The sequence below is a fragment of the Drosophila suzukii genome, chromosome 2L, assembly GCF_043229965.1.
Source record: "Drosophila suzukii chromosome 2L, CBGP_Dsuzu_IsoJpt1.0, whole genome shotgun sequence".
NCBI classification, from domain to species: domain Eukaryota; kingdom Metazoa; phylum Arthropoda; class Insecta; order Diptera; family Drosophilidae; genus Drosophila; species Drosophila suzukii.
Window position 1 is genome coordinate 20,696,840 of NC_092080.1, and position 18,847 is coordinate 20,715,686.

The following is an 18,847-nucleotide window of genomic DNA, read 5'->3' on the forward strand; positions in this document are numbered from 1 at the left end:
GGTTGATAAAATAATGTTTTATTTCAAATCCATGCCGGTCTACGGTTTATGCATACATTTAAAGATTAGAAAAATGGTTTAAGAATTCAGTTGCGATATGAGGGGATTTCAAATACAATATGGAAAGAGATATGGAAATGCGGATTTTTTTATCGGATTATTGTTCCTTGTCAAACACATCCTAAAGATTAATATTGCCAGCCTTGAAAGAAATATTAGCTGACAGTAATGATCCCCTTTTTTCGTTGCTTTCATCATGTGTATAAACACATATGATTGTTTTTTGACATGACTGCGCGCCATGAAATCAACCCCTGATAATAAGTTCTTTTGCAACACAAGTTCCCCCATTTGCCTGAGCAATTTGCGCACTTTTATGACACTAAATGTCACTAATTTGACACGAAATGTCAGCGCGACTAATGCGAACATGGAATGTGTCAGAAAAATGCATATCTGGCGAGCTTTTTGGCAACTTTCAGTCCCATTAGTGGTATAAAAATGATAGGGGAACCTCGTTGGGGCTTGCAAATGTGTGTACGCTGAATATAACGATGCAAAATTAGGAAGAAAAACGAGATTGGCAATTGCTTCTTAGTTGGTCCCTTAGTGACCATCCGTATAAGGAGTGGAGTCGGCATACCCGAGAAGCAAATCCAAATAAGGTCAAAATTGCGAATATGATTTCTGCAGAACTGAGGCCCATTCCCCTGGCCACCACCATGTGTCTTGCCTTAATCCTAATTTATGCGCAAGTAATGATGAAGACTGGTTGTCCTTTCGGCGGAGAGAGTCCCCGACACTTTCTTCCGCCGCCGAGATTAAGTGGCTTTCAGTTTTGCCAAGCTGCAGTCAGCCAGCTGCCGTTGTGCATTCTGAGTTATCCGGACAATGGGGTTGTCAACCGGCGAATGTCTGGAAGTCAGCCTGAAATTGACTTTGGGTCAGCTCAAAGTCGGAAAGGGGCTTAGTTTCGAGGCGTTCGTAATGAATTGTAAACGCAGACACGTGTGACGCTACTTTGGTCGAGGGATTAGCAATATGGCAAAGGAAGGGGTCTACTTTGATGGATCGAAAGTTCCTCAAGGATTCACCCCTCTGCGGTCATGACTTGGCCACTTCCCGTCTCGAGGTTGCCCATTCTCATGTCTCATTCCGCTCGATTGGCTACTCCACACAGAAAACAATTCAACTACATAAGTTTTCTACGAAAGTCATTATCAGTATATTTATACCCGTTACTCGTAGAGTAAAAGGGTATACTAGATTCGTCGGAAAGTATGTAACAGGCAGAAGGAAGCGTTTCCGACCCCATAAAGTATATATATTCTTGATCAGGATCACTAGCCGAGTCGATCTAGCCATGTCCGTCTGTCCGTCTGTCCGTCTGTCCGTCTGTCCGTCTGTCTGTCCGGATGAACGCTGAGATCTCGGAAACTATGAGAGCTAGGCTATTGAGATTTGGCGTACAGATTCCTGAGCTTCTTACGCAGCGCAAGTTTGTTTCAGTAGACTGCCACGCCCACTCTAACGCCCACAAACCGCCCAAAACTGGAACACCTACAGTTTTGATGCTAGATAGAAAATTTTAACTGAAATGTAATGTTCTCATCAATACCTATCGATTGACCCAAAAAAAAGTTTGCCACGCCCACTTAAACGCCCACAAACCGCGAAAACCTGTGACGCCCACAATTTGCATGCTAGATAAAAAATTTTAACTGAAATGTATTGGTGTCGTCAATACCTATCGATTGATCCAAAAATAAATTTGCCACGCCCACTCTAACGCCCATAACGCTTAAATCTGTCTACCGCCGGTAGGTGGCGCATTTTAATCTCGCTTTGCTGCTTGCATATCTCCATTTCCCTTTGAGTAACGGGTATCTGATAGTCGAGGTACTCGACTATAGCGTTCTTCCTTGTTTTACTTTGTTTCAACTTTTCTTACTTCTTTTTTATAAAACCACATAGCTTAAGAAATAGGTAAATTCTAAGGAGTAAGTATCTTCGCATCTTCTTATCTAAAATTGTGTATTTCTTCCTGTGCACAACTTGTTTCTCATTTATGGCAAATGTGCCGCTGACCAAATGCTGGCAGCGTGTTCCACTTCATGGTTCTGTTGTTTTAAATTTGTCATGAAAATATTTTGATTGTTGCGCATTCATTCAGCCCCCTTCGCTGCCCTCACCTTTTCGGTTGGATTCCCCGACGAGTACTTCCAATATTGTTTCACACACCCCCGGGGCATTTGTTGACTATAGATCCGCTGCTTTGCCAGATGACTCCACATGCTCTACGAGTTCCACATACGTTTTCCAAATTAGATTCTGCGGTTTCCGAATGTCTGTCCGTCTGTCCGTCGGTCTGTGGTGTTGCCCACTAGGGGGCGCCACGCCGAATTGCAATCAATCGCCACCGGGGGAGTCCCCTTCGTTTGTTTATTTGCTCGTTGTTTTGCTTTCCTTTCCGTTGCCCGTCTATTTCCATGCTGATTCCGAATCTTGTTTACTTTTGCCATTTCGAATGATATTTGCCGGAGTCACTAATTAATTAGAGGAACCTGTAGCGCAATAAGCCGACATCTTGACTTCTTTTTAATCGCAAACTTGGCATGCAGGCCAGGCAGAAAACTCCGCAGACGGAGCCAGCGAGTCGTAATCCAATTTAAAAAACCATCTCCGTCAGACGCTTCCTTTGACTGCCACATAAATCAATGGGACGCGCGCTTAAAATTCATATCTTGTCAGAATGTAAGTTGTATTTTAAGCTTTTTATCGGGCCCCAAAAGGCGGCTGCAATGCGCCTCGCATTACTCATGCCCCAGCAGTTTGCAGCCAAGGAAGCAAAAGCGTCGGTTATGAATGGATAAACGCGGCGGTGGTGCGTGGGTGAAAGGGGAAACTGAGACGGCAAAAGGTGAAGCACAAGTCAAATTATTGGGCCAGCTGAGAGGCCCAAGCGAGACGGCTCTTCTCCACTTTAAAGGTTTTGACTAGGGTGGTTCACGACCGAGTTATTGGCTTTTGAAAATGAAGACCTTATAGTCTTTGAAAAAAAGACTAATGTCATTTATAAACATGTTTAAATAATCTAATATAAAACAAAATTTGGATATGGATCACTTAGCAGGTTTTGAAGAACTATGCTTTTTCATAATAATCGATTTTTGGATTATACATGATTATGTTATAAAAAACATTAAAACTGACGTTTTATTTCCGAAAATTTTATTTTCCATACTTTTTCTAGTAATAGATTACTGGATTTTAAATGGTACTAAAAGATAATGTTATAAACAAACAAGAAAATGACATAAATATTTTCGTTGGACTTAAATGGTCTTACTTTTTATCTCATGTTATTTATGATCCTCCAGGCCAGAAATTGTATTTCCGCAATTATTAGTTTCCGCACCTTTTGATAACGATAGATTATTGGATTATAAATGATTCTAAAAGATTATGTTATAAAAATAAACAAATGATATGATGATGAAATAATATAAGACCTATGACTTAAATGGCCTTTCTTTTTATCTCATCTTATTTATTATCATCCAGGCCAGCAATTTTATTTCCGCAATTATTTATTTCCATTAGCATTGGCTCACCCTGCTAGATCCCCTAGTAAGACGCCATAATTTTTGTGGCTAAATCTTTTGGCCATTTAGGCTGCATCAACAACTCAATCGCCAGGGCCACGTGTTGCATGTGCAACACGAAATGGCTGTAAATATTATTTATGTGCGTTAATGCCAAGCACCATATTCGGATCGGGCTTAAAGAGCGGCGAACATGTGTCCAGAGTGCCGGCAACACGAGCTACTTAAGCGGGTCTCGTATATCCGCGGCTTTATGGCTTAAGTGCGTTATAATTCAAACCCGAATGCCCGGCCACCTGTTCGTCGGATATTTGAGTCGTTGTCACGTCCCTGCCACTCCACTCCGCCATAAATATTGGCCACTATCCCATGACATGTATCATCGTCTCGCTGCTCAGATGATGAGCTCTCATTTCGGGAAATTCATCGCATTTTCAGCTCTGGCAAGTTATTTCCTTTTGTGGCTGGCCAGTATTGCACAATCCCAAGTTAATGGCCCCGGAGACTACGATCTCTCTGGCTAATTCCGAAACAAGCACGCAACTAATGAACCCCGGTCTGAGGCACGATCCGCGCACAATACAGTTTATTTATAGCACAGAACTGCGTCGTCGATGCAACTGAATTATGGGCAACATTATATTGCAACACTTGACTACAAAGTTCGAGCTTCGGGTTAGAATACAGTACTTCCAAAAAATGTATGTTAAATGGATTAGGTGCTTAAATGTTTAACCAAAAAACCAATTATATCAACTAAATGATTAAGAATTTCTTGTTCATTTCAGACATACAATTCAATATGTCTTGACTCAAAATACCGAATAAATTTTTGATGAAGTTGTTCATTTTATATATTTAAGTTCACTTCATAAGTAATAAGAATAATGAGAATAAGATTTAAGAGTTATTTTGAAGGCTCTTTAATCTTGATTCAAGAAATCGATTACATTTTTGAATTATTTATTAATTTTATATATTTAAGTTTTCTTCATAAGTAATACTTATGTTTGAGAATATGATATGAGACTTATTTTGAAGGTTCTTTAATCTATTCCTGAGATTTTCTTGTTACACAGTGTAATGCCACTGCACAGTAGCTGGCAACTTGTTGCCAATGGCGGCGCCAAGCAACATTCTGTTAAATTCACGACTGCAATGTCGCCACGAAGTCTGCGATTTTAATCTTTTGCTCTGGCCAGCCTATCCCCCTGTTAACTATACAAATTGTGCGATGTCGTGTGTTAGGTGAGTTGAAGTTGAAGTTGGGGAGGGAGAATGTTGTCAACGCTTGTGTTCTGTCTTTTGGCCTGCTGCCATTTGCAAGAGATGAAATCTGGCATCTTTATAGTACAGGACGCAGACTCATTTGGCTTTTATTTGAGGCGATAAGGGAATGGCATAAATGTTACAGAAATGGCTCTTCAGAATATCTTAATTTGTACAAAATATTAAAGATTTCATTGGATTCTTAAATGTTTTATACCAAAATTATAGCAATTGAGTGTCGCCAATTTAAAATCTGCTGTGGGTTAATAAAGAATACTGAAAAGTAATTCTCTTGATTTTTTATTTATGATTTACCATTAAGAAATCTTTTATCTCAAAGAGAGAATCAGAAATTTGTATTTCAAGGTATATGAAATGGCATATTTAATAGCTGCAATATTTCCTCATTTTGCCAAAGAACATTTAAATATTATTTACGGATATTTTAAAGGTAACTTTCCCTGTTTCCTGCAGCTCATAAGCAACTTAATGCTGGTAATTTAATGGGTAATTTCTTTTCACTCCTCATTCCTCGTCCCATCTGGCAGTGACTTTCCATTTTAAGTCGCCCATTCGGGCGCTCACTTAAAGCACAATGTTGCAGCGTTTATCATATTAATGTGAGCGACTGCCGTTGTTGTCCGGGTCTCTTAACAACTTAATAATTTATTTGTCTCCCCGCGGAACATGTGTCACGGCCACGTCAGTAGCTCCGAAGAAGAGGGTTCTTGAATTATTTACACGATTTGCATGCGTGGCAACTTTAAAGAGGTTGCGTCTGCGGAGCATAAACATGTCATATTATTATTATTTTTTACTGTCTGATAAAAGTTTCGCCTGGTGTACCATGGCGCTGCGTCATAAAAAATCACTAGGAAAAATGTTTTGAAAAGGACGTGGAGCAACAGGAGCGGGCAGCTTATCAATGCAAAACAGACGCTCGGCTTTGGTCCGTCCACTTCATATTCAAAATTACGCCCCCTTTCATTTCCCATCCCACCTCCATTTCCATCTGCATTGTGCATGAAGCGTTGAAGCAACCCTTGAGGGATTAAATTTCAACAGTTCGCCGCCCGCGTTGCGCATTCTTGGCCAGCACTTTCCCCCTGCCTCGGAAAATCCCTTTTCCCCGCACTATCAAACTTCAGCAGCTTTTCTCTCGCCGACTTTTCGACGCTTAGCCATCTGTCTGTTCTGTCTGTTTTCGGGAATGGAAAACGGGAAGCGCTTAAATGGGCTGGGGGCATTCAGCTAATGAATGTAATCGTCATAAGCTGCCCTTTTCTGCGGAAGAGCCAACTCATTACGAGGGCCTGTCTACAGAATATTTCCTTGTAATTGGGCTGATTTTGGGGGTTGTACTCGGATCTTTGGCGAATTATGAACGCAAATGCATTAAATCAGTTCCTGGGAGCTGTCTATCAAATTGGTTGTTTATGGGAGAAATGGGTGAGCTTCGGGATTATTAATATTCTGAGGGAGTTATTTCTAAAGAATTTGAAGAGATTTCATAGACCAAGCACAAAGCTACAAGTTTGAAAATACCATTTGCATTTCCTTGAGAAAGAAAGCTCTTGAATAAGAAGTACACCTTTAAAAGCAATCTGGAATTAAATAAAACTTTAATATTTAGGAGTTTCATTCAGCCGACATGACTAATTTTATCTAGCCGTAATAAAACCGGGAAAACAAAGCCAAACTCTGTTTTCCCGCCTGGTCGCAAGGCCATGATAATGGGGAACCTGCAGCTATTTTGATTTGATAAGCAAACAAAGGCGACAAACAGTGGCAGCAGTGCACAGAAAAGCAGAGCAAATAGAATAAAATAATCAGAAAACAAGCGCAGAAAGTGGTAATGAGTATACGCCGTGTCTGACAAAGGCGGAAAAAAGGGGAAACAGAAGCGGAACGTCGTTGCCGGTTTTTCTGTTTTGTCTGGGGAAAGTGAAAAGCATGTAAATGCCCAGGGCGGTTATTATGAGGGACCCATCTCCGAACCCTCCTCCAATTTCTGTATTTCTAGAGCCCGTCTGGCAGACACTTGAGCCAGCCAGCTCCTCGACATCCAGCTGGACAATAATTGTGCGAGGGTTTCATGCCAAAGTGTCCTGCGGGCAGGAAAGGCGGGGAAAGCCCGGAAAAGGGGGGAAATTCCGAACTGGAATGGCATTTCAAACAAAGATCCAGATCCCGGGGAGGGCCGAATGCTAATGAATTGAAATTGTTGGCGGCGCGGGGGCGTATGAGCAATTTAATTGCCGAGCAAATTGCGCGCTGATGAAAATTGAATTGTTCATTGGGTGGCGTGGCGTGTCATGTCACTGTCAAGTGCAAATGTTTCCAATGCCGCAACACCAACATTGTCTCCCCAAAAACATTCAACAAATGAGGTTTGCAAATGCCGGCAAATGGAAATGGAAGAGCTTGCGTGTTATTTATTATTATTCGCCTACAATTGGGCTCGGCGCTGTGTAAATGATTTTTCAAGCGATTTATTTGCGGTGTGGCTTGGTTGCTTTTTTAATGAATTTTCCCCTCGGAAAAGCCCTTCAATTCGACGTGTAACTATGAAAAAGAAATGATACGACCATCGCAAGCTGTCACCGCGGGCGTGACTAAAAGTTGCCATAAAAGAAACCGTAGCCAAAGCCGTAAACTTTTATTACTGCACACTGCATTCCGGCTCGGTTTTTCATTTTAATTTTCGCGCTGATGTCATTGTCCTCGGGAATAATTTTTTGTATTTCGTCCGGATTATTTGCAGACGGAGCTCTCGCACAATCTGCAACAATTGTCGGAGAAGGCACGTTCCACGACCGAGTTCATCCAGCGCCTCAAAGGCATGAGCGACAAAGTTACGGTAAGTGAGCACCCGGCGACCGAAATCCGCGATCCGGCTAAAATCTGACTCATCTGAAAACAGGAATCCTGCATGGAGTTCGAGCGCCTCGTCCACGCCCAGTGCGAGGCCCTCATCCAGGCCATCCACGACAGACGCGAATACCTGCTGGAGGCGATTCGCATGGACAAGGACACCAAGATCAGGATATTGAAGGTGGGTTTTTGGCCTCTTGTTCTAGAACATATAAATAATAGTTTATGATGCATACATAGCTGATTTCTCAAGGAACATTATTTCAAAACAGATACACATAAGCTTTTAGGTTCCGTACACAATAATTTCTGACGTTCTCGTCTGAGTTCAGAATGTTCTTAAAAACAGAAACAACATTTTTGAAAATGAAAATGTTTTCATTGTGCTTAAATCATCAACTAAACTATTAGTCCAGTCAGTAGCGTATACTTATTGAAAAGTTATTATATAAACTCAATTTAACTTTTCTCTTCGCACTATTTTGTTCTAATTGATAATTGATACCAAAAGTTACTTACACGGTTTTTAAGAACGAATGTTCTCAAATCAAGAACAGTGAACTTGAACTTGTGCACTTTGTATTAAGTTTTTAAGTTCTGTTCTGTGTATTAAGGATACGAAACATTTACTTAAATATAATTAGTAATAAATTATAACACAAAGAACATTTCTATGTATACATATAATAATACCATGTATATGTAATAAAAAATGTCTGTAAATTCTCCATAACGAATATCACTGTTATTCAAAGGACGTAACAAAAGAAAGCAATTTACTTTCAACAAAAATGATATTTCTAAAATAAAGTAATATATTTTTATTCACAGGACCAACAGTCAAACTGCACTGGCAAATTACAGCAGACCACTGGATTGATTCAGTTCTGCATCGAGGCTCTGAAAGAGACTGACAGCGCCGCCTTTCTACAGGTAGGTTTACTAATTGATTATGATTACTTACAGTAAATATATTAATGTAATCCTTTGTTTTCAGGTGGGTTCCATGCTTATAAATCGGGTGACCAACACGGACATGACCTGGCACCAGGAGGTCACCAATGCTGCCCCTCGGGTTTCGCCCATCGTGGATTTGACCCTAGATGATGCTGCTTTGACACGTGCCATAGATAACTTGAACTTTATCCAGATGAAAGGTAAGCAATGGATGATTAAATAAAAATATTTGCTGCTAATTACACTAATAGTTATGTTAGTCAGACCAAGTGTTCAGATGTAATAACTTAAGGGACTGAAGACCAATGTTAGAAGTATTTGAAACCATAAATGTGTTAGATCTCATAGGGTATTTAAGTGTAGAACAATTGAGCTCCGAAATTTAATGTTATATATGGTCGTGTTCTAACCACCGGTGAATTATTGAGCCCAACTGTATGTGCTAGGCAAACTCACCTCATAAATATTGTCACTAATTACGCACAAACACACACACCCTCCCACTTGGCCAAAGGTGTGACTTTGGGCCACCCTGCAAACACAAGCATAAGCATAAACATAAACAAAAACAGAGCCCACACTCGACTTGCCCTCGAAACAACAGCGGAAAGAGCCCTTCAATCGAGGGCCGTTGAAGAGTTGGGACCGAAGGGCTTCGAAAATAGTTGGGGAACTCCCAGGAGAAAGGGTTTCAAAATTAGAACTGGAAAAGTGCTGGGAAAATCGAATCGAGAGATGCACATCTCATGTGTGGAGTTGACAAATTTCGAGCGGAGGAGCCCAGAAATAGACCCCCGACAATTAAAGTGAAAGTGTTGAAATCGGATAGTGCACATTTGTTCGCCACACACAGACACCGAGATAACCATTAAAATAGATTATAAACCGTATGCATCTGATATGTCTAACATTTTGTGCTTTTCTTGCATCTTCCTTTCATTTTGAATGTGCCGCTTGCTCTCATTTAAATGAATACCCCCATAAAACCGAATAAAAACCATCTAAAGCCGTCAAAGATGGAGATGAAAGATGTCCGGCAGGTGAGCAACAACTAAAATCACTTGAATGCAAAAATATGAAATGAAAAATCAATACACAATTTAAGTTTTCGCACACAAGACAGAAACTCATGAAGTTTAATTTCGTCATATTCGTTCTGTTTTTGGGAAAAACTGATTTTTGGTGCTTTCGGACTATCACCCACACACACACACACACACACACTGACTCATTCACACACACACATCCATGCCTGCTCACCCACACATCTACTTGGTTCGTCGGCCATTTTGTTTTCATGGATTTTGGCCATTGCTTTCCGCCTTTGTTTTCCGTTCTTTTCCGTTTGACGGGCACACGCCTACGCATAATAATTTTTCATTTTCATTTAAGCCGCTAGCTGGGAATAAAAAAATAAGCAGAATGCCCGAAAATGCGTCCAAATATTTTCGGTTTCACTTCCGCTTCCTGGCGAATGTCAAAAAATGCCTTACCGCAGCCTGTCAGCCCGAGGGGGCGGCTTCGTGGTGGGCGTGGTCAGCGATGTCATTTCAAGTGACATCATTTTTTACGCCACTTTTTCCCCTTGCCTTCGACTGTCGCTTTTCATTTGACTCCCCTGTCCCTCCATCTTCATCATTTCCTGCTTAAGCTTTTATTTCACATTTTTCGTTTATATGGTTATTATTTTTATTATTTTTTTCGTACCTTAGCCTTTTCTGGTATTTTCGCTAGCAATTGACCCTCTTCAAGCCCTTTGCTTAGGCTTATCCCCTACACTTTTAGCCTGATTGCCGGGCCACCTTGATTTTAACTTGTTACTTTGTGACTCGCTTTTTGTTTCGGTGACATTTGACAGCTTTTGGCGCCTTTTTAATTCGATGCCAGGCCCAAGGGAGCGGAAATCCCGAAACAGAGGAAGAAGTGTCGTCATTTTTATGTTTATTTTGTGGCATAATTTTAGGCGCTTCACTTTGCCTCGCCATTTGTGTTGTGTCATGAATTTTTATTACGAGGCGTTGGTTTTATGCCCCGATTTTACGACTCGAAGGCGTGGCGCCCCTCCGGGCAATTAATAAAAAATGAAACCCCAACGAATGACAGAACCTCACGGTTGACAGGTTTGATTCGGTTCTTTAAGGGATCAATTGGTCCTTGGGATTTTATCTTATGAAACTATTTTATTGGTTGTGGTGCTTGTCTTGGTTATATTGATAATTTGACTTACTTTTATTTAACAACATCTTTTTTTCCCAATACTAACCTTTATTTTGGGTATTTTCTGGCGTTCTTGGTTTTAGTGCAGCAAAAACTAATAGGACTATTTTTATTTTTCAACAGCACCCATGACACCAACTATACTGCCATCGGATTGTTCAGCCGAAAATAATTCGGTTACCGTTGCGTGGCAGCCACCAAATCACTCATTTGTCGAGGGTTATGTTTTGGAATTGGATGATGGCAGCGGTGGAGAGTTCAGGGTAAGTTATGACTACCTTAAAAATATTAAATTATTAATATTAATTATGGGGAGAGCCACACAAATAAATAAGGTCATCGAAATTACGCTTGAATATGAAATATATGGTTGCATACTTTTAGACACCTTAATTTATATATAAAAGTGATTTCAACACCGTATTAATTTGTATGGCACCTATGTATATTTGTTTATTGTCATTCAAAATTTCTCATATTTAAAATTCAAATATGAAAAAACTTGTTGAAATGAAATTAGGTTTCATATCCAGAAACAACCTGTAAAATTTAATATTTTCCCCTCAATGAATAGTCTTTCCATACTATTCAATGCCCAATAAAGTAATGTGTGATCGAGTTAAGCCAACTGAATGCCAAAACAGCTAATGAATGGCCCAGTCCAACTGCTGATTGGCTGACTGAATAGCTGTCATCTTCCAATTTATTAACCCAGAACTTTAATTTGATTGCCCCCTCCACAGGAAGTCTACTGCGGCAAGGAAACAATTTGCACCGTGGACGGCCTGCACTTCAACTCGATGTACAACGCCCGGGTGAAGGCCTTCAATTCCGCCGGAGAGGGTGAATACTCGGAGCTGATTGGACTGCAGACTGCCGAAGGTGAGTCCCGCTTTTCACATTTTCACATTTCCACCTCTGCTGCTCTACTACTAGCTTTTTCAATTAAGCTCCTCCTGGATGGCTGGCTTGTGAGCTACTTTTCCAACTGTTTTATAATTTAATCCTTTTCGGTCATGCGCCACCACCCACTTTCCACTTCTCCTGGTTTCCCGTTCGTGCTTTGCATGTCAAACAGCCATTGACCCCTTTTACGCCTGCCGGGCAGGAAAAACCTGAATGGAAATGGTATTGGGAGGGGGCGAAGAAAGGGGATTTATCCAAAGGCGGGGGAGGATGTCTTCTGCAATCCAATTCTCACTTGATTGATGCATGCGCCACCTGACAGCAGCTCCTGTTCCTCCAGGAACCGAACCCCTACCCCATCCCACCCCACATCCACCGCAAAACCAAACGCCGCGTAAAGTTATTTAATTTATTAAATTCCCAGAACGCTCTAGGAAGCATTTTACTGCCCGTCGCTTTATTAGTTGGTCGCCATTAATTTGCAACTTTTAATTGATTATTTCTCGGCGCCTGCGAGTTGTCTTCGCGGAGTTCACAGGCGATTTAAGCGGACCATCCGACCCCGAAACAGAAACCGATCCCACTGCAAATTGCCATTTTATAAAGTGTTTACACCGAGCGCGTGTCCCTAAGTAATTAACGGAAAAACCAGTTAACAGTTTATGGCTCGTGACGTTTGCGGGCGGTCTGTGCTAATGGCTTAGCTCTGACACCTTATAGACATAAGAAAACAGTTAAGAAGACGCTGACCCAGGGAAACGAAAAGGGTTAAAGTGGTTTCAATTACTTAAGGCAACTAATTGGAGGTCGTTTGGTGGAAAAACCTGGATAGCTACAGGAATATTTATACCATAGCATTCTCACTAAAGATTCTTCATACTACATAACATACACTTAAAATCTTAGTAGATACCAGGACTTTTCCGTACAAAGAAGCCCTCGGATTATAGACCATTCCGGATCCATTTTAATAGACTCTTAATCCCAACTTCAGACGCAATCATTTGGCAAACAATTTAGCTCCGTCTCCCTCTTGGTCATCCAATTAAGAAACTGGGAACGGTTTATAACAACTAATTAAATGCCGGGATCCAGGGCTCTCGGTTTATAGTGCGTGCCTCAGATCCCTCATAGTTTTAATCGCAAAGTCATATCCCCGACATAAACAAAACAATGGCCGGCCAGAGTCCTCCTGGCCCAGATGCTTGCTTTGTGGCTCGTTTGGCCACACAATTGCCTTTGGTGGCCAATAAAACAGGCAACGTCATCATCGCCAGCAGACCGAGAAGTGGAGCTATGTACAAGGCAGGTCCCAGCTGATTGCAGACTAGCCTTGGCCACTTAATGCGGCCACAACAATAAAAAAGGAAATTTAATAAAGCACTCGACTCGACGCCACTCGTTGCCTACATTGCGGCGCATAACAGCATAAACTGCAGGGAACCGACTTGCACTTCGACCACGACTCCGAATCGCACTGGCCACTTGAGCTTTGACAATGGGGAAAATTGCACCAGTCTGACTTTGTTTTTCTTTCCACTTTGCACTTGTCCCTGCACTAAGAAAAACCATCTCCTTAAATTACCAAAATAATAAAAAGCTAATGGGATGGTATTGGATAAGGCGCTTATAATCAGTGGAAATTGCAAAGCTTCAGTCTGAAGAACCAAATGGGAATAGCTTGAGAAAACGTTTTGCTGCCAAGGAAAGGAAATCGCTTTATGTTTTATAGGACAAATACTTGTTAACTAGAAGGTTATATTTAATTTGGAACTATAAATATTTTTATCAGTTTCATCACTTTTCTGGGAGTTACTAAATTTAATATCCGAGACTGGAAAATAGGCGTCTGCTTGTATATTAAATCGCTTATTAAGCCTTTTTTCCTGATTTTTGACTAGCTTATACTTGTTTTAATGAAACCATTATGATATTTAATTTAAAATCAATTGGGAATTATTGAAGAAATATTGTATCTAATGTAGAGTTTCTTGAATCTCACTAGTAAATATATTTATGACTGGTAAATATCTTCCGGTTGTTCTAAAAATGCCTCTATAATGAATAAATATTTTTCTTTTTATAAATTTATTAAATAAAGTCATTAAACTAATCCCAATATTATCTCAAAGTGTACTTATCAGCTATATTTCCGCCTGTTCCATTGCAGTGGCCTGGTTCACGTTTGATCCCGTTTTGAGCGGCGGCGCCGGCTCGGGCTTAATCTTCAGCAAAAACAACGCCACCGTGAGCGTCGAGGGCTGGGAGCACCGGGTGGCCCTCGGCTCCGTGGGATTCTCCCGGGGCGTCCACTACTGGGAGTTCACCATCGACAACTACACGGCAGATACGGATCCGGCCTTCGGAGTGGCCCGCATCGACGTGGCCCGGAATAAAATGCTCGGTGAGTGCCCAACTCATTCACCTTTCAGTGGGTTACTGGTCGCATTCGCAATTCAATTAAAAATGCACAGCAGGCGCAGGGATAGAAAGTTTGATCGAAAATGGGGGAAACCAGAAGTGGGAAATGTGCACAACAAATGGATTCTGGCGTTGACAAAAGAGCCAATACGTATGCGGAAAGTTCGCAATTAATAGACAAGGATTCCGGCGGGGAGTTCAGCTGGGGGCTGGGGACTTAAAACTTTGCCATTTTGCCGCCTCGCAATGCGAAGCCAATAAAATCGAGTGCCAAGTAGGGGGGCGTATCGAAAACTTTTGCCATTTCTTGTTGCATGTGCGTGGAGCGGAACCTTAGGACGAACCGAGGACGAAGGATGAGGTCCTTTCCTCTGCCAGACAAACACAAATACAAACAGAGGATCCGGCGGAGGCGCCTTGAAGTATGCCTCGGCAAATTGATTGAAAATGTGCGTGGTTGGAAAGTGGGAGGAGAACGGCGACTTGGACTGCAGACAAAAGTAATTAAAAGTGCGGCACTTAAACTTTTGTCAAATGCAAAAGTTTATTTGCGGCAGCGCATCGCGCTCCTTTTTTTATTTTTAAGGAACCGCTGTGTATCCTTTTCACTTACACAATTTATTCCCCAAGCTGCTCACGCGCCATTTAACACGTGCCCGCCAGCATCGGTGGTCCCCGCTTTTGGAAAACTCAAGTTTTCGAATTAAATTTTCATATGCAAAAGCGCTGGCGCAACTCCGGAGCAGGTGGCGCCCCTAGCGACTGACATTGACACTAACAGTTGCAGTTTGCCAAGTTGTTTTACGACTCTCATGCGTTCTATATCCCGCCCCTCACCTTCCTGCTCCCGATACTCCTGGTGCCCCTGCATTTGTCAGTTATAATTCCGCAGGACCAGGACGACAGTCAGGAAACTGACAGGCCATGGATAGTGCGAGTCGGGGGAGTTATCATGCAGCCGGAGTTTAAAGTTCGCAACTCCAAGTTAAAACTGAGCTGAGGAAGTCAGCAAAGCGAAGAGCAAAGATTATTTGGGGTATTAAAATTATCAACGAGTTTAGCTAAACGATTTTTGGGGCTTAAGCGGGTAGAAATGAAGAACAGTCCTTCCTTTTCTTTTCTATATGTTTTCTGAGTCATTACAGTCTTTCGAACTTTATTTTTTACCTATAAATAATATTTAGGTATTTTTATTTGATTGATACGTAGGATTTATGTGGCTTATTCAACCGAAAGTAAAATAATCAAATCAAAATGAAATACTGAGGTACACAGAGAGAATTCTGAAGTTCCAATCTGAGTTTAGACTGTTCCTAAAAATAGAACAAAAATTATGTTGAATTGGCGGTACTTATGTACATAGTATATCTCAGTAGTGTATTCTTATTGACAACTTGTTAAATAAACAACATTTAACTTTTCTCGTCTCACCATTTTGTTCTATATTAAGATAACTGATGCCAAAATGTACTTACACTGTTTTTAAGAACAAATGTTCTCAAATCAAGAACAATGTACTTGAATATTTCTCTCTGTGAAGAATGTAATGGTAATTTCATGGGGTAAACAAATGTATTATATTCTTTTAAATGGGTATTAGGTTGGGTATTTTGTTTTATTGATCGATTAATAGCAATTAAGCTATAATTGTTCTTCCGAATAGAAGCTATCCACAATTTAGACTAATATATAATTTTGGTATTTGTTATTATTCTCCTCAGGCAAGGACGAGAAGTCATTCGCCATGTACATCGACCGTCAGCGATCCTGGTTCCAGCATAATTCAGTCCACGAGCGGCGGGTTGAGGGTGGAATCACCACCGGAAGTACGATTGGCGTACTCCTCGATCTGGAGAGGCACACGCTGAGCTTCCTGGTCAACGAGATGCCCCAGGGTTCGGTGGCTTTCCGGGATCTCTATGGAGTATTCTACCCGGCAGTCAGCATCAACAGGGGAGTCACCCTCACCATGCACACGGCCATGGACGCGCCCAAAATGGATTACTTCTAGGGAAGGCTGAGGCGGGTCAGAAGTAGCAAATTGTGTACATAGAGCTTGACATTTGGCAGTTATCGGTGTCTATATAGCATTACCTTAATACGAACAGTTTACTCAGACAGCTTACATATAGTATATATTGTGTGTACGTGTAGTTTCGGGCAAGGTTCAGCGACATATCTCCATTTAATCGTATCTCTATTCGTAGTTCTAGGCACTGTTTGTAAAACGCTGCGCCAATTCGGAGAGAAATTATTAAAAATAATTGAAAGCATTTAAAGGTAACTCGATGTAAAATATAATAACACAGCTCTGAATGTTTTTCAAAACAAATATAAAGCCAAAAATCAAGCACCGTGCAACATAAAAAGTTAAATCGCGAGCACCAAAAAAACAAATCTAATTTCAACGCAAGCGAATGAAAAACTAAGGTAAAATCCAATTAGCAATTAGTGTAGCTAAAAATCTGCATCTGTATGTCATCACACGTACGTGTGTTAAGGTTAATGTTTATGGGTAAAAAAACGCATTTGTTTGAGGCTAAAACAAAATCAAAATCATCGTGTTGGGGAAGTTTTTTTATTTTAAAGACTGAAATAGCATGTTTTTATAAGTACGATAGGAAAAACACGGAGGGGAACACAAGAAAAGCCTCCTTTAAATGTGCGAAAATACTCGCTGCACCCCCAACAAAATTGTTCCCCAAATTTCCCTAATCGTAGTATTTTTCAATATTCAAGAGCACTGCAAAATCTGCATTAATTAAATGTCCCCAAACACGGAAACCAATTTAAAGCCAAGAGTTTCGCTTATAAAATCAAATATGCATCAGAATATTAATATTTAATGTACAATTAGGTTCCCTGTAAATAATAATGTATTTTTTACTAAACATTCGGCTATTCTACTTTTTTTCTATTTAAGGTGTAATGCATACAATTAAATTCCAATGTGTGTACGGACTATTTATACTTTTCAACTTAAGCCTATCTACAGCGAAAAAAAACAATTAAAGTTAATTACCAGTACTATGCATGTTTAAATATTTATAATAGTAATAATATTAAAATCCAAACAAACCGAAGAGCAAAAAAATGTAATTGCATGGGCAACTACAGGCACACATATAAATGAGTTTATTAAACAAAAAAGCGGAAACAAAATAAATATGAAAAAAGGCATAATAAAATAAAAGCGCGTTTATTTTTCTACATTCTATTGGGTTAAAGTTAAAAGTTCAAATGGGTATATATTTTTTAAGGATTAACATTAATCAATCTGCAGAGTTCTAAAAGCCAGGTAATTTTCACTTTTTAATTACCGTTTAGTGGCGGCTCTCTGCCCAGAAACTTCACTTTCATAGCTTGCCACGCTTTTCATTTGGCGACGCATTAGTGGAAAAGCCCCACGAAAGCCGGAGTTCATTGTGCCAATTTCTGTGCGGATTCCTGTGTTTGTTCTGCAGTTTAGTTGTTTCGCTGTTTTTTGTTTTGCTGGGGACAGCATTTGAAGCGGGAAATGTGTCGCCGACAGTATGAATTCTGCTGTGTTGTGTTGTTTTGGCATCCATCCACCCGCCCACCTCACACTTTCGCAAATTACACACTTAACTTTAGCGCCACGATTGCTTAGAAAGCAGCATGTGTCAACTGCCAGAGTCGGCATTTCCAGAATGTTTGGTGCGAGTGTTTTATGGGGGGTCCGCCATTGTTTGGTGGGTTTGACAAAGGCGAAAATTTTAATGAGCACAGCGCTGAAAAAACCGCCAAAGCAACTTTTGTTATTTCGTCCCCGCATTGTTTGCACTACATACATCTGCGCCAGGAAAACGCATCAAAGTGCAATTTTTATATCCGGGTTGCAGTTGGGCAAGTGACAAGGGAAAGCGCTTAGCTGATCCCCCCCCCCCCAATAAACATCCGCATCCGCATCCTCATCCGCATCCGTCGTCCTAGACAGCAGACAAGCGATGGAAGACAGGACATGGGACACAGCACACAGGACACAGGACTTGCAGCAGCTGCTCCATCGTCGCCTGCTTCATAAATCATAAAAAACTTTCGCCGCACGTCGCCGAACAAGAACAACTCCCGACAAACCGCCGAACCCCCCCTCTTTTCCCAGCCCCCTCCTGGGAAAACTTGCCCCCACAAACTAACCAACAGCTGCTAAGTGTTGAGTAAATGTTTTCGCGCCTCGTTGCGCTCTAAAATTCCCAAAACGTTTCCAGTTGTTGGTATTAGTGTGGCTATATGGCGGATGTGGCACGTGATTGCTGCAGTATCCCCACCCCAACACCCCAACCCACCAAAACTCATAAATAGATGGAGGAGATGGGATGGCAAGCTTGAAGTTTTTAGGCGATAGCAGTAAGTATCCGGGTAGATAATTTTGGTATAGTTTACAAAATACATTTTCATTAAACAGGATAGCGAAGCTAAATCGACCGCCTAGTGTTAATATATATTCATAAATTACAATACTTGACTAATAGAATTTAAGGATCATTATTATTAATTTAAAATTCCATGACGTACCTGTGTCAGTCTCTTTAATCTTGACCAGAACTTTATTCGAACTTGAGAAATCCCCAAAAGAT

General features: G+C 40.9%; 1 protein-coding gene across 2 annotated transcripts in view; it reads left to right on the top strand.

The window, feature by feature from the left end:
- Trim9 (E3 ubiquitin-protein ligase Trim9) overlaps positions 1 to 17,442 on the top strand; it is an 82,537-nt gene extending 65,095 nt beyond the window's left edge. The window contains exons 2-10 of one of the 2 annotated variants that reach the window (XM_036820143.3): positions 7,639 to 7,734; positions 7,798 to 7,929; positions 8,580 to 8,681; positions 8,746 to 8,905; positions 9,713 to 9,745; positions 11,046 to 11,185; positions 11,666 to 11,804; positions 13,999 to 14,232; positions 15,971 to 17,442. In XM_036820143.3, coding sequence (XP_036676038.3) covers positions 7,639 to 7,734; positions 7,798 to 7,929; positions 8,580 to 8,681; positions 8,746 to 8,905; positions 9,713 to 9,745; positions 11,046 to 11,185; positions 11,666 to 11,804; positions 13,999 to 14,232; positions 15,971 to 16,260 — 1,326 coding nt within the window. In that variant the 3' untranslated portion in view covers positions 16,261 to 17,442. The remainder of the gene's footprint in view (positions 1 to 7,638; positions 7,735 to 7,797; positions 7,930 to 8,579; positions 8,682 to 8,745; positions 8,906 to 9,712; positions 9,746 to 11,045; positions 11,186 to 11,665; positions 11,805 to 13,998; positions 14,233 to 15,970) is intronic. The other variant, XM_036820148.3, reaches the window with a different exon arrangement.
- The last annotated feature ends 1,405 nt before the right edge of the window (positions 17,443 to 18,847 follow it).